The sequence below is a fragment of the Salmo salar genome, chromosome 14, assembly GCF_965601325.2.
Source record: "Salmo salar chromosome 14, fSalSal1, whole genome shotgun sequence".
Classification (NCBI taxonomy): domain Eukaryota; kingdom Metazoa; phylum Chordata; class Actinopteri; order Salmoniformes; family Salmonidae; genus Salmo; species Salmo salar.
In genome coordinates this window covers 74,561,027-74,584,242 of record NC_138304.1, presented here as the reverse complement: position 1 = coordinate 74,584,242, position 23,216 = coordinate 74,561,027, and the positions used below count along the sequence as shown (strand labels likewise).

Below are 23,216 nucleotides of genomic sequence, written 5' to 3'. Positions count from 1 at the left end.
GTTTAGAAACATTTAAAAAAATGAATGGTTTCCACCCCCATTTTGTTGAATTTGATTTAAAAAAACAAGCATACTTCATTTTGCTTGTTCAAGTAGGCTATCCATCCCCATTTTTTTCAAAGAGCGCCCCTCGTCTGATTACAAAAGACACGCTCCAGTCCATACTATTCAGACCTCCTATAATGCCCTATGAATGGCATATTTTTTTTTCAAATCTGGCTCGCACATAGGCAACGATACAGGAGCCTAGTATTTTGTGTCGACACGCGAATGTTTTGTGTAAAGATATTTAGGCCTACGTGTACACAGAGTGCCATGGAACGAGAGAAGATGCCTCGTCTGTATTATACGCCCATGGGGTGCAATTATGGTGTCTGTAACTGTATTTACATATAGCCTATTTAAAACATTTGTTGTTTCTTTTTTTTAATAGAATTTGATTAGAGTTATATACTGTCTTTTTAGGCCTTATCAATAGCCTAGTGAGTTTAATCTTGCTTATTGACTACGTTTGGCATGTCCCTGTCGAGACCGCAATTTACAGTCGGCCTAGCCCCTATGTCAGTGCAAATGTTATAGCCTATGTTTAACAATCCATATTGAAGCAATGAAGTTAGAACAATGTGGACTACAAACATGTTTAACATATTTAGACAATAAGGGGCAGGCTATTTAACAAACTAGGCTATAACAGACTAACATTCCAATTGGAGTTGATGACAACGCAATACATAAAAGAACGTAAATACACAACTTGAAGCAACCATATATTTAGCCATGGAGCACGTTTTGATTGGCCAGCGAGAGGCCAAGTCTCGACACACCCACAACTTGTTTATGTATCAAAACCCAGCCATTACGCGCCACCGGCAGCTACTGCGCCCGTAATTCCATTTGTGAACATAGCAAAACAAATTCTGACACACTTCCAAACCTATAACGCTACAGATTTACCGTTGCGTTAGATTTGTTAACATAGACCCCTGTGACTTGTAAAGCAATAGCCTACTATGTCAGAAACAGATCAATGATTGAAGTTGTGACAGTTCATAACTGAACAACCATTACCAACCCACTATTTTTGAAACTCCTAACCCTAAGCATTTGTATGTTTGATATATATATATATAGAAGATTTTGACATGAACACTGACCTACTTAATCTGATAACCATGTGCATGCTATGTATTACTTTGGAAAGGAAAGGGAAAGGGGGATACCTACTGTGTTGTACAACTTTAACTGACATTAACATTAACTGAAATGTGTCTTCTGCATTTAACACTACCCCTCTGAATCTATTGTAAGTCTTCATTAAGCTTGTTTGGTTGCCAGGTTGCCAAAGCACGGAACCCCACGCCAGGACCTATGGATCATCAACTCACAACGCAAGGGCCCACAAGGTCAGGGGCCATGGGACCCCCAGAGCAACTTAATCTATTTCTGCACTAAGCACTTCACCCCAGAGAATTTCAAACTCTCAGGAGTCAGGTATGTAGTGTCTCTTCCAACTGATAGAGGGCAGTGTTTACTCAGAATTCCATAGGTCAGGTGATAATGTACACTACATACCCTTCAAATTTGTGGATTTGGCTGTTTCAGCCACACCCGTTGCTGATAGGTGTATAAAATCGAGCACATAGACATGCAATCTCCATAGATAAACATTGGCAGGAGAGTGGCCCGTACTGCAGAGCTCAGTGACTTTCAACATGGCAACACCATAGGATTCCACCTTTCCAACAAATCAGTTAATCAAATTTAGTGCTGCCCCGGTCAACTCTAAATGCTGTTATTGCGCAGTGGAAACGTCTAGGAGCAAGAACGGCTCAGCCGCGAAATGATAAGCCACAAAAGCTCACAGAATGGGACCGCAGAGTGCTGAAGCGAGTAGCGTGTAAAAATCGTCTGCCCTCGGTTGCAACATTCCCTACTGAGTTCCAAACTGCCTCTGGAAGTGGAACTTCCCTTTAATTGAGGTGCCCTGTCCCAAACAATATGCAACAACAGTCTGTGGGGAAATGTTTAAAAAAAAAAAAAAAATTCTCCAACATGATTGATTATTCTTCACACACAATAAACTAGCGCTGGTAACCTGATCTATTTATTTTATTTTATGTAGCTAAATTCATAAATTGTGGGCAATTTGCTTTAAACCTTCAAATAGGCCTAGACCTTTTCTCATTTGGTAAATGTCAGTTCTCCACCCTCTTCTCTGTCCTCTCTCCTCCGTGATCCAGAAACCGATAAGTGGTTGAGATGTCAAATCGTTAGTAGGCGATTGGAAGAGTGTCCTCCGATAGCCAACTTTCATTGAGGATAGTGTATATCCTACCTGAGTCCTTCACAGAAGAGTTTTGAAATCTAGGGCCTTTTTTCAATTGGATAGCTTCGAAAAATGTCAAAGGTAATCGAGGAGGCGAGGAGAGGGAAAGTGAAGAAAATGTGCTTGAATGAAATGACTGACCTCCACTCGCACCTCATCAGGCAAATACCATTTATAGGGGTGGATCCCAAAATAAATGCATCAATTAAGTTTGTTGTGAAAATATTTTATTGATAAAACGATAAGTTGAATATTGTTTTTAAGCGCTTATCTCCTCCTCCGACAAAAAAAAGCTAATGCGAAGGGGCTGTGGCAGATTCATCCTCGATGAAATGTGGCTATCGGAGGAATAGAGGACACTTCCGTTTGCCTACTAACGCATTGACATCTCCTCATCCACTTATCGGTTTTCGGGGCATGGAGGAGAGAGGATGGGAAAAGGCCCTAGATGTACCCTGCCTGGTGCCTTTCCACACAACCCCCTCATCTTGTTGCTCTGCCTTTAAACGGGAAATCTGTGATTGCTACGTACATTTTTGGAATTTTAATTGCATGATATATAGCCATTGTTTCCTCATGATCTTAGTTCAACTGTCCAACCCCATCAGAACCCAAAGTATACGCTTGTTGTACTCTGTGTTTAAACAATTTGTAATTGTAAACTAACACTGTATAGCCTCAAAACACGGTTTAAAGTATAATTGTATATAATAGATGGTCAGTCCTTGCATACACAGTTCTATCTATGAATTTTGTTCAGCCCCATCCCGCAGTAGTTTATCGAAACAGTAGCGGGGTGTTGTCGGTATTGTTTGGACTGCAGATTGCCCTTCATTAGCTTACTAGCTATCGTCGATGCATTTCTGACTTAAATAGTTCGCAATGACTACGTTTAAATTACAGCCCCGCGAAGGAGGTGCTAATGAACATTGTTCAGTGCCTCTGTGTTCAGTTTCTTTCAAATGTAATGGTATTGTGAGCTTCCATCGTTTCCCGGTCGATGTAGATAGAGCTCAGAAAAAGGTGGTTGGTGGCAGTACATCGAGACAACTTTGCTGTCACCAAACACACAAAGGTGTGTAGTACACATTTCGTCGAAAGTGACTTTGTTGAGGGAAAAATTGGGGGGCGACAATACCTAAAAAGGGGTGTTGTTTCTACTGTCTTCGCGTGGAACTGGCACATTTAAAAGAGACCTGGTGTTTGGGGAAGATGACTGAAACCTCCTGCTCCGACTGAGGGGGATGAAGAACAAGGTGCTCTGCCGGTGGACTGTGCCGTCTCTGATCCGGTCCAGAGCATGGGCCAAGCCAGTGTAAATGTGTTTATTTGCTAGCAGCAAAATAATAATTTGTTTATCTACGACATGTATCAATAATTTGTGTTGTAGTGAATATCAGTTTGTGTGGAGCTTGTATTGGCTTTAATTAGGCAATCAGTAACAGGGGTGGGGGAAATAAATCAAGTAAACACAGAATTGCCAGAATGCAAGATTGAATACAATGTTAGATGTGTAATTGATTAACTGAACTGTTGAACATTTGCTGAAATACATTTTTTTTTTTACAAATCTATTCTACTGTAGATTTCTTCACAAGAACATCAATACTTATTTTTCATAAAACCACTAAACTCAGCACTCGTGCAGGGCATCCATTCAGGTGCGAAATAGACACTTCTGCAAGTAGTGGTAAAAATAAAAGAGGTCAACCTTCTCTCATAGTTTTTGAAACCTGTAGATCTGTATATATCTTTTCAACTAGGATGTCCTCCTGTGCACAGATGACAAAGTCACCTACAACCTGTGAGAAGGATTTGACCTTGCACCTGCCAGTAGTAAGCATGAGATCTATTCAACTTCAGCTCTCCATTCTGTATCTTCAGGTAAGGGCAGTCAACATAACTTGGTACATTTGGGCACTTGACCTCTAAGAGTCCGAACTGTGGTCTCACACTGGGATCAAATATGATTCCATCTGGAGAGGATCCTAACCACGGAGTATCTGGGTGCACTACGAAGCCACACAGAAAGAAGTTAACATTCTTTAGTGTGCAGTACTCCTGTACAGCCACTGGCTCCATGGCTAGCGCCCTCTTCATCTCCATGGTCTGCATACCAGATCCCTTGAACATCCGCTCAGCTAGGTGGTCAGCTGAGGTCTCTCCCCGGACATGGCAAACCTCTCGGAAACGAGAGGATGTTATTCTCATTTTCCTGAGCTGATGCCATTCCGGGCTGCTACTCTGCTCCCTTGTAGCAACCTCGACTTTGTGTGACATCTCGTAGGTTGTCTCTAATGCCTTGAGGTGGAACTTCTCCTAATGGCTAAGGACGTAAGCACACTGGGAAGCCTGAAGCCATCTAATGGAAGTATTGGTGGAGAAGGGGCATCGGCAATCTTCACAATTTCACGGGTCTTTGGCTGTGGAAGCTGATAGGAGAGAACACTGCCGGCTTGCACTGGCCCAAAGGCGGACTCAACCAGGGGCACGTCAGCTGACATTTCCATTGTTGTCACAAGAGGGGCAGTAAGTGGAGAAAAGTTGGCATACGTTTCTGAGACGCGGAGAAGGTCCATGTCAGGCATGTATCCATTGAGTGCTTTGTAGAGAGAACTTCTGCAAAACATTTGAAAACCTTAACATCAGGTTGGAGAGATTACTATGACAAAGACTCATGTAACTTTTCCAGAAACAGCACAAGCCCAAAAGTACAAATAAAATTAATTAAAATATACAGATTTATAGATGATATATTTACCCCCGGACGTTGTCCCAAACATTTTCATTATCTGGATACAATCACAAGAAAATGGTTTCTAAAATGTTTCCATTCTAGGAACCTCCAACTTACCTTTTTCCATCAGCACACGAGTTAGTAGGTTTACAGAACTCTATCCCATCAACTGGACCTGGTTTCACACCCTAATTAACAAGGAGTTACTGTTACATAGGCTGAATACTTTTCAGGTGCATTTTTTTTATGGATACTGATAGACTCACAAGTGTTCTTGGCTTGTGCCAACACTGTTCTGTGTCTGTGCAGCTGTGAACTGGTGGTGCAGCAGGAATGTTTAGCTGAGAGTAGTGCGCTGTCTGGTAAAGAAGGGCCATCAAATGATTGCACAGAGCACTTCCTGCAACACAGGAGCAGTGGCTTTGGACCACTATCACTGGTTCGGAGTGCTTTAACACCATCTGTGAAGTGAAGTGACTGAAGTGAGAAACAAGAATGATGCGGCCCATAAATAACAATAAACACTAGTGTCTAGTCTTATTAACTAGGGGCTCATTTAACTATACAGGAATAGATTGTGTCTCAGTAACACAATTACCAAACACTGCATCAACAGATTTTAACAGGTTATTTGGTAAAGTGGGCAATTCTAAATTGGGATTGGGACCCATCATTAATATCCATCTAATATCTATCTACTGATAAGATTAAACGTTGACACTGTCTCCAACACATTTTTACCATAATGGCAGTGTCTCACAGGAGATGTTTAACAAGGTCCCTAGTAGCTATCTATAAGCTTTCCCTACTCTCATGCTGTGCGGCTTTTCACTCTTCCTCATGGACCTAACAAGCATAACTTAACCAAGCTAACGAAAATATAGATTCTGTCAACGTTACATCATTTTACGAAGTAACTAGCTAGCTACAGTTAATAGTTAAATTAGATAGCTAATGATTGTAGCTAACTAACGTTATATCTGTCACTGACTTGGTACTCACCTTCATAGTTGTCTATATAGCTTCCTATATACATCTTGAACCCCTTTTCATTCTTGCTAGCTGGAGTCTCTGTGGCTGATTTAACAAGTCGATGTACATCATTAATATTAATTTGAGGCAAGTCCTGAAGACACCTAGTAAAAAACTGCCACATAGTGGTTGTAACGTTATATCGTCGATAACAACTAGACTGACCGGAAATTGTCACACCGATAGGAAGTGTGTTTAGAACGTTCGATCATGGAACCTGTATAAGGGCTATTGAGTCGCAAGAACGCAACTTTTTATTTTTCTACCTTCGCGCCAAATAACATGTTTGTTGGAGTCTGAGGTAAGCTGGTTACCGCCGGCTAATTTTAACACAATCGTTTTAATATAAGTTAAAGCCGAATGACTAGACTTTTTAGGTGACGCGTGGAAATTGATAGTTCGATATGCTAAAAGTAAACGAACTGTGCCAGTGTGACCCCGGGTGAATGCTTTGTGTCATTGTACGCATTTCACTCGTAACTCACTTTTCTTCTCACCTTTTTGTTTCGTGGTGGTTAGACAGTTTTATAATCGTTTGGTGAAATGTTATCTCCGAGAGCTGACAGGGGGACAACCTCACCTGTAACCATGCGACCACTGTGCCCCCTCGATGGTTGTGGTTTGTGTTGTACGGAATTGAAGCCTGACAGAAATCCTCAACTCCTACCATGCCTACATTCTGTGTGTCGGGAGTGTGTTCCCCTGAGTGATTTCAAGACAGGTGAGCCATGTTGAAAGATGTCACACTATTTAGAAACTCTTAAGAATTTGTGAATTTAGTGATTAGGTTGCATTTAGTATAACTAGGCTGAAGAGACTTGACCACAGATCAGATTCAGTCTCTGACCAGTCTGATTCAGTCTGTCCAATAATTAAAATATGCCACACATGGACTAATCAAACCATTTCTGTGGTAAACGTGTAAGTCTGTTCAAGACATGACAAAGTGATTGCAGACAAGCATTCCTGTCCATCCTGTGAATTGAATATCACTTCCATTTTCTCCTAGAATGTCCGGTCTGTGGAAGGCAATACACTTCTTCTGAAATCATTGACAATCCTTTCCTCCCTAGCTTCCCCACTGATTCAAAACCCTGGGTAGGTAATGGATGGGTGCTGCTGTAAATGACAGTGAACAAACTCATTTATCACTCAATGTATACATGCATTAGCCTGTTGGCTATGAATGGAATGAAAGCTGATATGATACCCCTCTCTTTCAGTGTGGGGGTTGTGATGAGCCTGTGGTCTGTGGCTGGTGTGTAGAATGTGGCGAACCGCTCTGCTCTGACTGTGTGGCAGCCCACAAGAGGGTGAAGTTAATACGCAACCATAATGTCCTACCCCAATTACCTCCAGGTACGACCTTCTGCCATTACGTCAGACCAGACTATGACCACAAACATTTAGCACATGAAACGTTTTAATCCAAAGGAACACCTTATTCAAAGCAGTGTTAATGCCCGCAGTTGGATATTTTGTTAGCTGTCAGTGATGGCGTGAAATGTTCGATCTCCAGGTTTCAGCAGGACAGCGTTGTGTCCCATCCATAAGAGGGAGCAGATGAAGCTTTTCTGTGTGACTTGTGATCAGCTGACTTGCCGTGATTGTCAGCTAACCTTCCACAAGGAGCACAAGTAAGATTTCCCTCAAGCACCTCCAAATAAAATTGTATTTGTCACATGCGCCGAATACAACAGGTGTAGACTTTATTGTGAAATGCTTGCTTACGAGCCCTTCCCAACAATAAAATACACAGGAATGGAGCTACAGTGCATTCGGAATGTATTCAGACCCCCTGACCTTTTCCTCATTTTGTTACATTACAGCCTTATTCTAAAATGGATAATGTATTTTTTCCCCCTCAATCTACTCACAATACCCCATAATGACAAAGCAGAAACAGGTTTAGAAATGTTTGCAAATGTAATAAAAATAAAACGTATCACATTTACCTAAGTATTCAGACCCTTTAGTCAGTACTTTGTTGAAGCACCTTTGGCAACGATTACAACCTCGTCTTCTTGGGTATGACGCTACAAGCTTGGCACACCTTTATTTGGGGAGTTTCTCCCATTTTTCTCTGCAGATCCTCTCACGCTCTTTCAGGTTGAATGGGGAGCATCGCTGCACAGCTATTTTCAGGTCTCTCCAGAGATGTTTGATTGGGTTCTAGTCCAGGCTCTGGCTAGGCCACTGGTAAATAGTGTGGTCTACAGCTTATCATGAGATACTCTACCTCAGGCGAGCAAAACCTTGAGAGTTCCTTAATATTAGATTTTGTGCACCAGCTGCTGTTTACAAATATACACAGACCGCCACCCCTTGTCTTACCAGAAGCAGCTGTTCTATCTTGCCGATGCACAGAAAACCCAGCCAGCTGTATGTTATCCATGTCGTCGTTCAGGCACGACTCGGTGAAACATAAGATATTACAGTTTTGAATGAGCGTTTGGTTGGATAGTCTTGATCGGAGCTCATCCAGTTTATTATCCAATGATTGCACGTTGCCTAGTAGGACAGATGGTAGAAGCAGATTACCCACCCACCGTTGGATCCTTACAAGGCATCCCGACCTACGTCCCCGATATCTCAGTCTCTTCTTCATGCTATTGACTGAGATTTGGGCCTTGTCAGAATTAAATTATTTGCGTCTGACTCGTTAAAGAAAAAATCTTTGTCCAGTGCGAGGTGAGTAATCGCTGTCCTTCTCTCCAAAAGCTCTTTACGGGCATAAGAGACAGTGGCAAAAACATAATGTACAAAATAAGTCACAAATAATGCAAAAAAAACACAAAATAGCACAATTGGTTAGGAGCCCATAAAACGATAGCCATCTCCTCCAGCGGCATTCTAAATATACATATGGAGACCATAGATGTCATCAGTTCCCTCATGCCTTACCTTACTATTTGATGTTCTCTCTTTCTGTAATTTCTGTTTATTTTCTCTAGGTACCAGTTCGCCCAGGACGCTTTACCAGAGCAGAGGAAATGCTTACAGTATCTACTCGAGACTGTGAGGATGCAGAGAGGGACTGTGCAACAGCACCTACAGGACCTGGATGGACGGTCAGTTGTTAACGCGTCTGGGTGTGCGTGAATGAAAATTATGGCGGCACACCAATTGTTCAGGAGTCTGCTGTATCAGACAGTATCCAAGTCTTACTGGATCCGTCATTGTTGAGCTGTTCATTTGTGGTTATTTAGTCTCATGAAAGAATGAATAAATGTCATAGCTAGGTGTGTGAACTTTGCCCCCAGGCTGTCCGACTTGGAGGATCTGCAGGAGAGTGTGAGGACAGAGGTCAAGGATATCCTCAAGGTCATCTGGAGTGTCCTGGTGAAGAGGGCCATGCAGCTTTCAAAGGAAATGCAGGTAACATTTCACACACACAGATTGGCAGAATCTGATCTCTTGGCCCTTCCACCCCTACGGAAGGGTGGTTCACGCTCAGCCCAGTCAAAGCTCTTCTGTCCTCATACTCCAGTAGTGGAACCAGCTTCTCCCTGAAGCTAGGACAGCAGATTCCTTGCCCATCTCCTGAAAACATCTGAAACCCTACATCTTCAAAGAGTATCTTAAATAATCCCACAGCACCTCCCAGCATGACTAAAATGTACATGTTATGTAAATCACAGATGTTAATAATGCAATGCATTATGATGGACCATTTGCTTTGCTAATTGCTCTTGTGGGGCCTCACCCTGTTAGGCTATGCATTGGACATCATTCCTCTTGTCAGTAGGCAGGTTTCCATTGATGCAGGTTTATTCGACTAAAGCAACATCGGCCAAAAAAAACAGACGTGTAATGGAAACGGCAGCTATAGGAGAAATATTCTATACATTTTTGTCCATTCGACAACAATTCAGAATTAGGTGTTAATTATAAGCCGAATTAGCTTTAGTTTGTAGATGGCAACCCTACCCATGCTATACCAGTAAAGCACTTTTTTTTTGTTCATAATTTCTTACTTTGTGTTTTGTTCATAATTTCTCACTGCTGAACCAACCAAGTTGTAGACCAAATTAGTCTGAGGGACTGAAGATGATGTTTAGACTGCTGAGCTGAAGCCCAGGCATCTTCAGGTCTCAGATGAGGTTACTCCCCATGCAACTTACAAGTCAACTTAATTCCCTGAGTCAACCCAGTCCTGCCAATGAAAAATCTCTGTTTTGTCCACAGTGTCCAGCCAGCTGTGTAGATAACTTGATGCTGCACACTATATTTGAATGATTGGTCATTGTCTCATTGTTTGTTGCCTAGGATCACTGTTGGAAGGAGAGTGAGTGTGTCACAGAGAGACAGGCCCATCTTAGGAAGCTGGGAGAGAGGCAGAAGTATGTGTTGGCCTTCACGGAGAAAGCCCTGAAGAGTGAGGATCACACCTCCCTGCTATCCTGCAAAAGATGGGTAGATAAAAAGTCCAATCTAAGATCAAAGGTAACTTAGAATTACACTGAAGAAACACTCTGGTAAATATGTAGGTATAATTAGAGCGAATACATGCTACTGCCCTGATCTGTTACGTAAAACTTCAATTAATAGCCCAGCATTTATTTGCTTCACTGAACATTATTCGATTATTAAAGACGGACACCTTCATTATTTGAGCCAGGTGTCTATTTCCTTAATGCACACAGCTTTTGCTCAATAAAATGTGGAAAAGCCAACCATACTGTTTATTGTGACCAGTATAAACATTCTAATTACAAATCCATCGCGAATCAGACTTGCAAAGACTAGGCTACCTATCATACACCCTCAGTTTTGGGCTTCATGGCGCCATGGCTAGCAACGATGACAAAAATAAAAACAAGTTTTAATGCACATGACTGGGAATATCAGCTGTGTCCGCGGCAACTTTGTAAAAAAAAAAAACTGCTTTTATTTGAAACGTGTGTTTATTTGCCGAAATGTGTGCCGATGCCCGGCTATTAAAAGGGAGACTGCGTTTAGTTGAAGTTTTTACGCTACATAAAAAATGTATCTTGTCTTTCTTGACCCACCAGTGCTCAAGTTGTCTCCATCTTGTTTCCTACCATCCTCTTCTTTCCCCTTTTAGATCCACTCTGAGCTGCAAGGTGTTCTAGCCAAAAACCCCAGTGCAGTGTCTACAATGAAGGAGCTGAAGCTCCATTGTGGCCAGGACATCCACCAAACCGTTGGATGTTTTGGTACGTATCAAAGCAATGGGATTTTTGTGATGCGTCTAGATTTGTCGGACTTATGAATAATGACATCTCTATGCAGTGATAATGCTTTTTTGTTGGCTTGATGCTGCCAGAAATATTTTGTTACAGCTTAGAGTAAAATAGTGGAAGATGGTGGAAGTTGCATTCTTAATTAATGTGTGTGTCATTCTGTTTTCGTTCAGGGGAAATTGTGACTAAGGTGGTCCCGTTTGCTCGGTTAAACCTGAGAAAGACTCTGGTTGATCCCATTCAAATCAATCCTCCCAAATTTTCTCTGGAACAGCAGAGAAACAGCAGAGCATCCTCAACATTGTCACCTTCATCCCAGGAAACCTCCAGTACGTCAGCGGGAAATGTTCCCCTCTCCCGACGTCAACCAACACTAATGCGCTCGCTTTCTTGCCCCCCATCCTCCCCCTATCCCCATGAACCAGAGAGACTGCCATTTTACCACTTTTCCCCTGACTCTCGCGGACCCTCTTTACAGGCACTATCCTCTTCCTGCTCTGACAGCCCTCTGTCCTTGTCCTCTACGTCTGCTGTGAATGCAACAGGTCCCCAGCTATGTGCTGTAAACACGGAAAACGATGACAGCTCGTCATTATCAGGGATTGCACTGGACACCCCTGTCCCATATCACGGGTATCAGGGTGGCTCCTCAAAGTCTGACCTGATGGTGGAACTTGTTTCCCGGGCCTTTCATGTCAAAAGGAAAGCGGGGGATGAAAATGTGGGTCCTCAAATTAAACGAAGTTGTTTGCAGCCCTTGAAGGTACCAGCGGACTCCTCCTGTGAGAAGGTTCCCCCTATAGGTGCCGAAAAGCAGGCTGGGGATGTGGCTGCTACCGTTGTCATGGAAAGAGAAGCTACACCCAACATTATGGACCAGAATGCAACGGCTCCAGTGTACAGACAAGAAGCTACTAAGGCTTCAGGCAGCCGTCAATCAAATCTGGTTGTTGGCAGGAGTGTCAAGACGGTCAATCAGGTGGGTTTAGCCCACTTCACACTCCCTGTCACTGGGAACTCTGTCACTTGGAGCATGTCACCAGCTAATGCCACTCTTTTTCCTGGCACTGTGAACACTCCCCCCAGCTTTGGATGTGTAAGGGCTGTCCCCCCATACTTGGTTTTGTCTAACAGCGCTCCAGTTTCTGGTCCCACTGGCGCTGTGAACAGGCTTGACAATGGAAGCCTGGTCTTCATTTGTAATGACGTGCCCTTTTTCAACATGTTGAGCTCTGTTAGAGGAGGTGAAAACCAAGTGCTAGCTGCTTCTGTCCCAGGAGGACTCCGCCCACCATGTCTGCCAGACCCCACCTCTCCAAAGAGCCCTATGGTTAGTTGTGAAGAAAGGTCTTTACTGTTTATTTCCCTCTTATCTGTAGTACCTCCTAGTAGTTCCTATCCCATAGTGGTTCATGTGTCCTCTTTTGCCTCCCATCTCTTTACTTCCTCTCAAATCCATCTTCTGTCTGGTGGTCTCCCAAATCTCATTTTATGCTAGTTTGTCTATTGTCCTGTTTTGTATCCTCAGTTAGGTCTTGTGAGGTTGAGTAAATAATGGAAGTTAAACGTTTGGCTAAATCACAATTGGGTAACTTTGGAATTACTGCTGTAGTGTTATCTGAAGTATAAACATTGTAGATCAGCTGTGAAGAATTCATTATCATATCTGCATTTTGCAATGTAATTGGAAACATTTTGAAAGCATGTATTTATTTATTTATTAATTGAATTAGGATCACACCGCTGGCCTTTGATAGTCTTAATCTCATTAATAAGACACTATCACACCTTCTCAACAGGAAGCTCCTCAGTCACAGTCCACTGGTCCAAAATATCCAATAATAATTTTACGACGGGTAAAGAATAATATTTCAGCAGTCCAGGACACCAAGCAGTCTGCCCAGAATGGCACTGCTCAGTCAGGATTGTGCAGAAAGGATGAAGCCGCCTCCACTCTCCTCGTACACACTGCTAATACCCAGGCAGACTCTGTACAAATGGAAACTGCTCAGACAGACGTTGACCCAAATCCGACAGTCTTTGTCATGGAAGAATCCACGGAGAAAGACATTGTCCATAATAAAACTGCTCAGCCAGACTTTGTCCAGAATGAGACCAGCCAGGCCGAACTTGTCCAGACTACATCTGACCAGACAGTACTTTTCCAGAATAAAACAGCCCAGATGGAAATTGTTCCTGTTCAAGTAGTTGGAATCGAGGAGGAACAAACATTACGGCCAGTTACAGGCCCAAGGGAGTCTGTGAGGACAGACATGCTTGCCCCTTCCCAAACTGTGCCTGTCCAGATTAACCTTGTGCATTCTAACACTGTCCAAAGCGACATTGTGCGTACTGAAACTGACCAGACCTATGTTGTCAACTTAAGCACACAAGTATCTGGGATCACGATCAAGGAAGAACCGCCAGCCACAGACATCTTATCAGTTACAGGGCTAATGGAACACATCGGAGTGATCATGCCTGACACACGACCTACTGAAACTGTCCAGACTGACCCTGTCCACACACAAATTGTTAATGTGGCTGAAATTGTGCAAAAGGATTTTTTTCCAGCCTGAAACGGTGCAGACGGACTCTGCCTTCATTGAAACGGTGCAGACGGACTCTGCCTTCATTGAAACGGTGCAGACGGACTCTGCCTTCATTGAAACGGTGCAGACGGACTCTGCCTTCATTGAAACGGTGCAGACGGACTCTGCCTTCATTGAAACGGTGCAGACGGACTCTGCCTTCATTGAAACGGTGCAGACGGACTCTGCCTTCATTGAAACGGTGCAGACGGACTCTGCCTTCATTGAAACGGTGCAGACGGACTCTGCCTTCATTGAAACGGTGCAGACGGACTCTGCCTTCATTGAAACGGTGCAGACGGACTCTGCCTTCATTGAAACGGTGCAGACGGACTCTGCCTTCATTGAAACGGTGCAGACGGACTCTGCCTTCATTGAAACGGTGCAGACGGACTCTGCCAGGGCAGAAACCCTGCAGAATGAAATTGTCCAATCAAACTTCAATAAGACTGAATCCGTGCAGACAGACCCTGTCCTGACTGAACCAGTTTATGCAGTCCAGACAGACACTGTGCAGATGGAACCAGTCCACAGTGAAACTGTCCATACCGGCATTGTGCAGACTGCGACTCTGCAGAGGGACCTAGCCCTAACTGACTGCACAGAGATTATTCAGACAGACATGTCAACCACCAATGAGGTATCCACAAATGACACTGTCAATGTGGTCAGTGTCCCCAGCTGCACTCAGGAAGTTGAACTTGACCTCAGCAATGATTTCTGCTCTCCGATAGAGGTGTTTTGCTTTAGGTCCAAATCTACCTAGTTAATGCCCTGGATCATAACAAACTCCAGCCTGTACAGTCTTTCTGTAGTCTCTTGCCCTTCATACCAAACAAAATTGGAAATATTTTTGTATCCATTTATTTTCATTTAAACTCTTGTTGGTGTAGCGTACAGTCTAATGGTGTCAGTGTATTTAAACAATTTCATTTGAAGCATTTTAATGGCTAATATTGATTTATTTTTATTTCATCTGAGCGCTATGGCTGTCTCACTCTTTCTCAACACAACAGTAAAATGTAAAGCATTTATCTTACTGTCGTACAGGAGGAAGATGACAATATGGCTGATTTTGATGTCAGTGCTGCTGACAGTATTGAAGAGACTGGGTGCCAGGTGTCTGTTGGGCTTAATAACAGGTGACAATCTTTCTAGCCTTATTGTAACATTTGTCAACAGGAAAAACTGCACAAATCGTTATTCTGGGCATGAATTACTTCAGTGTGATGGTGTGTAGCTTAATTGAGTTTGTACATGCATGCGTACATCATATTGTGTGCACCATCAAGGGGTTTAACCTCAGTGCATGGCTCTCTGTAGATTTCCGCAGGTGTCTTTGCTTTGGATGCCCATCCTTGACGCCTATGTTGGCGTCCCGCCAACCCGCTTCCGCCTCCTTGCAGGGATCAAAGGGAAGCAAACTGTCGTTCAGGTGATCCAGACGGACGCGCCGGTAAGGCCAACTTTCACAGTGTTGGTTTGAATGTGTGTTAATATCACGTTTTCTCGCTGACACTGGTTTACACATCTTCCAGCAACCAGAGTCTCCTTGCTCCTCCATGTCGAGCCCAGGCAGTCTGAGGAGCACCCACCAGCTACGCCCGTTCCTGGTCAGGAGGAAACACTGCACAGCATGTAGGAAGTCAGGGAATCTCACCCTGTGTGTCGTGTGTGGACGGGGCTTCCACAGGGAGTGTCACATTCCACCCATCTATTCCTTATCGACGTAAGCTTTAATTGCATTCTGAATGAGCAGTGATTTTAAAAACATACAGTACCAGTCAAAAGTTTGGACACCTACTCATTCAAGGGTTTTTCTTTATTTTTACTATTTTATACATTGTAGAATAATAGTGAACTCATCGAAGCTATGAAGTAACACATGGAATCATGTAGTAACCAAAAAAGTGTTAAACAAATCAAAAAAATATTTTATATTTGTCATTCTTCAAAGTAGCCACCCTTTGCCTTGATGACGGCTTTACACACTCTTGGCATTCTCTCAACTAGCTTCACGAGGAATGCTTTTCCAACCGTCTTGGAGTTCCCACTTATGCTGAGCACTTGTTGGCTGCTTTTCCTTTACACTGTGTTCCAACTCATCCCTAACCATCTCAATTGGGTTGAGGTTGGGTGATTGTGGAGGCCAGGTCATCTGATGCAGCACTCCATCACTCTCCTTTGTCAAATAGCCCTTACACAGCCTGGAGGTGTGTTTTGGGTCATTGTCCTGTTGAAAACAAATGATAGTCCCACTAAGCGCAAACCAGATGGGATGGTGTATCTCTGCAGTATGCTGTGGTAGCCATGCTGGTTAAGTGTGCCTTGAATTCTAAATAAATCAGTGTCACCACCAAAGCACCATCACACCACCTTCATGTTGGGAACCACACATGTGGAGATCATCCGTTCACCTACTCTGTCTCACAAAGACATTGGAACCAAAAATCTCCAATTTGGACTCATCAGACCAAAGGACAGATTTCCACCGATCTTGCTCCTGTTTCTTGGCCCAAGCAAGTCTCTTCTTCTTATTGGTGTCCTTTAGTGGTTTATTTGCAGCAATTCGACCATGAAATCCTGACTCACACAGTCTCCTCTGAACAGTTGTTGAGATGTCTGTTACTTGAACTCTGTGAAGCATTTATTTGGGCTGCAATCTGAGGCTGGTAACTCTAGTGAACTTATCCTCTGCAGCAGAGGTAACTCTGGTTCTTCCTTGCTGTGGCGGTCCTCATGAGAGCCAGTTTTATCATAATGCTTGATGGTTTTTGCGGCTGCACTTGAAGAAACGTTCAAAGTTCTGGACATTTTCTGGTTTGACTGACCTTAATGTCTTAAAGTAATGCTTATTTGCTTATTTGAGCAATTCTTGCCATAATATGGACTTGGTCTTTTACCAAATAGGGATATCTTCTGTATACCACAACTGATTGGCTCAAACGCATTAAGAGGGAAAGAAATTCCACAAATTAACTTTGAACAAGGCACACCTGTTAATTGAAATGCATTCCAGGTGACTACCTCATGAAGCTGGTTGAGAGAATGCCAAGAGTATGCAAAGCTGTCAAAGGCAAAGAGTGGTTACTTTGAAGAATCTCAAACAAATCAAAATATATTTAATACTTTTTTTTGGATGCCATAACCCCACCGCCACCATGGGGCACTCTGTTCACAATGTTGACATCAGCAAACTGCTTGCCCACATGACGCTGTCTGCCATCTGCTCGGTACAGTTGAAACCAGGATTAATTCGTAAAGAGCATACTTCTCCAGCGTGTCAATGGCCATCGAAGGTGAGCATTTGCCCAGTGAAGTCGATTACGACTCCAAACTGCAGTCAGTTCAAGACCCTGGTGAGGATGACAAGCATACAGATGAGCTTCCTGCGACGGTTTCTGTGCAGAAATTCTTCGGTTGTGCAAACCGTTTCATCAGATTATACATAGTCTGCATTTGTGAGGCCAGTTGGACGTACTGCCAATTTTTCTCTAAAACGACGGAGGCGGCTTATGGTAGAAAAATTAACATTATGAGAAAAGCGAAGAAACCCGCACACTGCTCTTGCTAGTATCACTGCTCTTTATTAAGTTTACGTATCGGCCTCATAAACATTAAATTATCTGGCAACAGCTCTGGTGGACATTCCTGCAGCCAGCATGCCAATTGCATGCTCCCTCAACTAGAGACATCTGTAGCATTGTGTTCTGACAAAACTGCACATTTTAGTGGCCTTTTGTCCCCTGCACAAGGTGCACCTGTGTAATGACCATGCTGTTTAATCAGCTTCTTGATATGCCACACCTGTCAGGTGGATGGATTCTCTTGGCAATGGAGAAATGCTCACTAAGCGGGATGTTAAACAAATTTGTGCCCATCATTGAGAGAAATTGGCTTTATGGAACATTTCTGGTATCTTTTTATTTCAGCTCATGAAACATGGGACCAACACTTTACATGTTGTGTTTTTATATTTTTTTGTTCAGTGTATATTTATATTTTTTTACTTCTTTATTACTTCAATAACTGGTTTCTTATTAGAATCTGTATTGTATATGGATCTCAAATGAGGACCCCTGTGTGGAAAGATGTTTCACTGTGGGGCCCAAATAAAGCATTGAGATTTCTCTCTCTGTATTGGCCTGATGTATGCGATGCTGCTCTCCCAGTGAGCGCTGGCAGTGTATGCTGTGCCGGGACCTCTCTGATCTGGCGTGGCTGCAGGACTACAGTGAGACCAACGGGGAACTGTGTATGAGCCCTCCTGACCAAATGGTGAGCCTTTTTACTTTGGAGAGCATGTCTGGGCACGTCTGCTCTCTTTCACTTGAATATGGGCATCTTTGTACACACACGACTGTGCATGCCCAGTTCTCTGTTTGAGCATGTCTACGCAGGTCTGGTATTGTTTACTGTGTCTGTTTCAAGTACTTATTGACCCCTGACCCCATTTTAATGGAAATGATCTGTTTTTAGATCAGGGAATCATTTTTCATTGAAAGAAACAAGGGTAGAGTAAAAATGTCAACCATGTATTTTTGATATGACCGGCTCTTAATTGGTTATTTTAACCCAGACTCATCCAACCCACCGTTTTTTAGTCTTTCCATTAAATCGCTTCTGTTAGTTTGCCCACTCAAGGTGTTTTGTCTATTGTACTCTAAAGCAGTGTTAACCAGCAGTACATATTTTCGTTGTGGCCCCAGACAAACTCACCTGATTCAACTCATTGAGGCCTTGATGATTAGTTGACAAGTTGAATCCGGTGTGCTTGTCTGGGGCTACAGCAAAAATGTGTGGTGTTGGGGCTACAGGAGGACTGGAGTTGGGTAACACTGGTCTACAGTGTGGATTTACTGAACCGTGTGTGTGTGTGTGTGTGTGTGTAAACCATCTCTTACCCTACAGAGATGTGAGCGCTTACTACTCGTCCTTTTATGCAGAAAGCGCAGCGTTGTCCTCTACAGACCAGCCAAGGTAATCGACAAGTGCAACTTACTGCGTTTACCTTCACATCCTCAACATCCCTCTTAGTATTGTCATGGCGTTAGCTATTAAAATGGCACACATGAACAGACTTCATGTTTATTACCATGTAGGTTGCTGACAAATGACTAGTCCTTTTAATGAAGTATGACTTTGTTTTTCAACTGTGTGTGTTGAATATACTGTATACAATTGCAGTTTGATGTTAGTCAGTTGTATTGCTTTGACTCAGGAGAAAAATAGTATTTTGATTCTCTTCCTCTCCTTAGCTCTCTTCCCGGTCTTCTCACTACATTGACATCACCTTGATTCAGGGACGGTTGCTACGGAAACTGGTCCCCCCTTACTGCACCCCGTCGGAATTTGTGTCCGATGTCTGGCTTCTCCTCCACATACAGTTGACGCGCGTGAAGGTGAGGAGGCTCACGATGGCTGTGTCCATGTCTCAGCTCACCCTGATTTTCCTATAGAGAAATGCATATGATGGCTACAGTTCCATTTGTAGGCCCTCATTTCCAAATGACGACTTTTTTCTTGGTCAAAATCCCCTAACGCCTATCTTTTCTTGTACATTATGAAACAATTAGTCAGAGCTTTGCATTTGGAAAGCCTTACTCTGTTGCCCTCTTTAGTCATCAATAGTGATCTGGTTCTGTTGCTCTTTCATCACCCTTTCCTCTCTCTCACACACTCACGCTATTCCAAGTCAGTGGACCGACTTCAGGCATGTTTTGAGAAGGAGCTGGGCAAAACGTTTGAGGGGACCCTGCACCCTTCGCTGCTCGTCAATCCCCACCAAGGGGAGGCGGAGAGGAATGCGGAACAAGAGGGGGACAAGGAGAAAGTGACCATGAGGAAGAATCCGAGTCCTCTCGAGGTAGAGCGTGCAGGCAAAAAGATTTCACGCAGGACTCAATGAAAGATAAAGAATGGGAAAAGAAGCCTGTATTTTTCTGTATTGATTTGAATTGCTTGCAGAACATGTTTGTACATACTGTTGCCTCCAAATATATTGGAACCCCACTCATCTTAAAAAGTTATGTTTCTAAAATAACATTACATTTTTTGAAAATGTGTATTTGGCTGCAACTGTAGTTGGTTACAAACACTGGGGATAAAATGTTTCAAGTGTTGTTTTTGTGTGTGCATCTTTATATTTATCTATTTACAATAAACGTTTTTGTGTGCATCTTTATATTTATCTATTTACAATAAACGTTTTTGTGTGCATCTTTATATTTATCTATTTACAATAAACGTTTTTGTGTGCATCTTTATATTTATCTATTTACAATAAACGTTTTTGTGTGCATCTTTATATTTATCTATTTACAATAAACGTTTTTGTGTGCATCTTTATATTTATCTATTTACAATAAATGTTTTTGTGTGCATCTTTATATTTATCTATTTACAATAAATGTTTTTGTGTGCATCTTTTGTATACTTTGTTTGATCAAGTTTAGTAAACGTCTAAACTCAGTGACTCTTACTGGGCACTATTCTAACACGACCATGGTAAGTTAAAATGTCCAGAATATTACCACCACTGGGTGGCATTGGACATCAGTAAATGAACTGAAAACATTGGTTATGCCATCATATAGGTCGTCCTGTCTTTGGTTTTAGGACTGTACAGCGTGGGGTAACTTAGTTGTGAGTTATTTTAGTGTCTACTTGGTGTTTTCTTTGGTAGACTATAAATTGTGTTCTGTTACTTCCAAGATGATGGTTTCATATGAATTGATGTCCATTTAACTAAACTCAAACTGTGAATATCAAATTGATACATTTGAAGGTTTAGGGAATTATGCTATTCTGTACATAGCAGCGGAGCGTAGAGAGGGCTGCAGTACCCCTGAAAAATCTGACTTTTTAGCACAAATAGTGCACTGGGCCTTTAACAGTGCTGTATTAGCGAACCACTATAGCGGATGTTGTGCAGGAAAACATATTTTTTCCGTCCCCCCACTTAAATATAATCAAAAATAAAAACTCGGCCAACTACTTACCGCAGCTATGATTGTGTATTGTTAATCGCTGGGTGGCACGAAGTTCTATATTAAGCGCATTGGCCTCTGACAAGCGCACAGTCCTCTCATTGGCCCGTAGGTTTTATCCATCAGAGAACCGGGCCCGCCTACCCCTTATAAATTAACAGACAGCACAATCCAATATATTTTACACTTAGTGTGTCCTCCAGGTTGAACAGAGACACGGAAAAAGTTGCACACTTTTAACAAATGGTTGTCTAAGTAAATCCGCACACTCCACTACAACAAAACAATGGAAGGAAGTCAGCAAAAAGTGGAGGCTAATTTCTTACTACTTGGCGCTGAAAGCGTCGGTAAATCTGGTGAGCATAATTTTAATGAATCCTTGAAATATTTTTGCACTTTTATTCATGATATTGACAGTCTTTGTGCACCATGAAGAGCATATGTTTGTGATCATTGAAAGTAGACTAGTTATGATGGCCAAATGCAACGTAGAATGTCTTTCCTTGTATAGGGATAATACATTTACTGATCAACATGTCTCATCGCGCTATTTTCTATTTTCTGCCCTCAGCTCTCACGGTGCGGTTTCTCACTAGAAGGTTTATTGGCGAATACGGCGATATTGGTAAGTGCTGGTCTTTTGACTTGATCCATTGGTAATGATATAATTGCATTCAAATCAAAAGATTACAGTCGATCTAACCAAGTATCTAAATGGTCCGTTATGTTTGCCTTTACAGAATCCATTTACAGTCATACTGACAGAATAGACGGACGGGAGATTTGCTTTAATATCTGGGACTCACTTTGCCCCCAGGTGAGGCAAAACATTGTATATAATTTGGCCTACATTATAATAACGTTATAAGGGTAACAACAATGACTTTGACTAGTGGATACTCCAACAGTCAGAGCATTCTTTAGGTTTTCTATTAAACAAGGAGGTTAAAGGGTTTAATAAATGAATGTATTGTGTCTTCATGTGTTGTAGAATGATGAGGGCGCGGGACACATCAGCGACAGACAACTCCAGTGGGCGGACGGTTTCATCCTGGTTTACAGCATATGTGACCGTGCCAGCTTCAACGTGGTGCGGCAACAGGTGAAGCGCATCCGGCAAGCCAAAAGCAAATTCCCCGGTGCACCTCCCATCGTCATCGTAGGGAATAAACGCGACCTCCAGCATCGGCGCACCGTCTCCAGCGAGGAAGGGCGCCTCCTCACTCTTTCCACAAACTGTGGCTTTTTCGAGATCTCTGCAGCGGAGACATACCACGGGGTGCAGCTGGTATTTCACGAACTGCTCGACCTTATCCGAGAGGCGAGGGCGCTCAAGAAGGGGGCAGCTGGGATCAAGGGTCTCGTGAGAAGCATGTCCGCCGTTTTCGGGAGGAAGAGAACTGAGTAGTTCCAATAGCCTAATATGAGAGACACTGAGATGATAGTTCTGCATCTAAACGGTCCGGGACTTGTCCGTGCGTGAAGTGGATCGTTACGTTTCCATATTGGAATAGGTCAATGCGGCTTAACTGAATTCACGCTGCTTGGATTCTTACTCAAATGAGAAGATTGACAATCAAATCCTGTCGAACGGGCCTTTGGACAATCTACTTACTGCAAAATAAATACTCTTGAGTGTCTGAGGTCAGCTGGCCTAAAGTAGCATTACATGCCCTTAAATGTACAATATATTAGATTGCCATACAATGAATTGCCAACTGTAAAGCAAATGGTATCTGTTTAAATGCCTGGAAGAAGAATTGTGGAAAACCTATGTGCAATAGACAGTTTCTTTCTCTTTACTAAGCTGTATCAGTATGCAAAACGTTCTAAGGGTCAGGCCAGCTTGGCCTTGTCATTGGCACAATCCTTTTTTGGACTGTTGACAATCTATGCAAAACAGACCAGAATGTGTAGCTGTTTCACTCATTATAATGGTCTGATCATTAAACTTGCTTCAGTTAGTATACATGTAGCTTTGCTGTGTTTCCATATATGCCACCAACATCATCACACTTCAAGGCATCTTGAAAGGCCAGGTATTGGGGGAACATTCTCTGTTCGTCTTTATGATGTTTAATAATGTCAATACCGTCTATTTGTGTACTGTACATTTGATGTGTTCTAAGAATGCAGAGGCCCACTTTACTTTTTTCATAGGGTTGTTAATGCACTGGACAAACTTCTTGTCTATTTCATTTACTACTGATTCTATAAAAAATGTTTGGGAACTTTTCATGAATGATAACTGAAGTCATGTTTGTTATACAAGTCGTTAGACTTTAACTGAACAAAGTGTACCCACGACAGAACTTTGTCCTACGATTTCCTAAT

The 23,216-nt window shown here is 42.6% G+C and overlaps 2 protein-coding genes and 1 long non-coding RNA gene across 7 annotated transcripts; 2 read left to right on the top strand and 1 right to left on the bottom strand.

The window, feature by feature from the left end:
• Positions 1–3,722: 3,722 nt before the first annotated feature.
• On the bottom strand, positions 3,723–6,261 carry LOC145860390 (uncharacterized). The gene is made up of 4 exons (XR_014380422.1): positions 6,066–6,261; positions 5,330–5,524; positions 5,181–5,251; positions 3,723–4,945 (listed from the first exon to the last, which is right to left on the bottom strand). It is a non-coding gene; the product is annotated as an uncharacterized LOC145860390 (long non-coding RNA).
• A 27-nt stretch (positions 6,262–6,288) lies between these two features.
• Positions 6,289–20,317, top strand: LOC106569876 (transcription intermediary factor 1-beta). 5 transcript variants are annotated; one of them, XM_082961189.1, is made up of 17 exons: positions 6,289–6,396; positions 6,653–6,816; positions 7,105–7,193; positions 7,319–7,454; positions 7,615–7,732; positions 9,050–9,166; positions 9,359–9,473; positions 10,365–10,541; positions 11,164–11,275; positions 11,476–12,632; positions 14,944–15,035; positions 15,217–15,349; positions 15,432–15,622; positions 18,066–18,171; positions 18,805–18,873; positions 19,152–19,295; positions 19,589–20,317. In XM_082961189.1, the coding sequence occupies exons 2-17, from the start codon at positions 6,684–6,686 to the stop codon at positions 19,799–19,801; spliced, it is 3,102 nt and encodes a 1,033-aa protein (XP_082817315.1). In that variant the 5' UTR covers positions 6,289–6,396; positions 6,653–6,683; the 3' UTR covers positions 19,802–20,317. The 5 variants fall into 5 exon arrangements, with proteins under 5 accessions (XP_082817315.1, XP_013997058.3, XP_082817314.1 ...); XM_014141583.3 differs by having other exon boundaries at positions 6,294–6,396; positions 6,615–6,816; XM_082961188.1 differs by having other exon boundaries at positions 6,298–6,816; positions 10,365–10,511.
• Positions 20,318–21,060: 743 nt separating this feature from the next.
• On the top strand, positions 21,061–22,718 carry LOC106569877 (ras-related and estrogen-regulated growth inhibitor-like protein). Its single transcript, XM_014141586.3, has 4 exons — positions 21,061–21,238; positions 21,454–21,507; positions 21,623–21,699; positions 21,874–22,718. The coding sequence occupies exons 1-4, from the start codon at positions 21,169–21,171 to the stop codon at positions 22,288–22,290; spliced, it is 618 nt and encodes a 205-aa protein (XP_013997061.1). The 5' UTR covers positions 21,061–21,168; the 3' UTR covers positions 22,291–22,718.
• The last annotated feature ends 498 nt before the right edge of the window (positions 22,719–23,216 follow it).

What these genes read in the sequence shown, in the direction of transcription:
- LOC106569876 (XM_014141583.3), top strand. Translation starts at nt 6,639, where the DNA reads ATGTTATCTCCGAGAGCTGACAGGGGGACAACCTCACCTGTAACCATG. An exon ending in CCTACCCCAATTACCTCCAG is followed by an intron (nt 7,455 to 7,614) that starts GTACGACCTTCT and finishes TTCGATCTCCAG; the next exon opens with GTTTCAGCAGGACAGCGTTG. An exon ending in TGATCCAGACGGACGCGCCG is followed by an intron (nt 15,350 to 15,431) that starts GTAAGGCCAACT and finishes CACATCTTCCAG; the next exon opens with CAACCAGAGTCTCCTTGCTC.
- LOC106569877 (XM_014141586.3), top strand. Translation starts at nt 21,169, where the DNA reads ATGGAAGGAAGTCAGCAAAAAGTGGAGGCTAATTTCTTACTACTTGGC. An exon ending in TGGCGAATACGGCGATATTG is followed by an intron (nt 21,508 to 21,622) that starts GTAAGTGCTGGT and finishes TTGCCTTTACAG; the next exon opens with AATCCATTTACAGTCATACT. An exon ending in GGGACTCACTTTGCCCCCAG is followed by an intron (nt 21,700 to 21,873) that starts GTGAGGCAAAAC and finishes CATGTGTTGTAG; the next exon opens with AATGATGAGGGCGCGGGACA.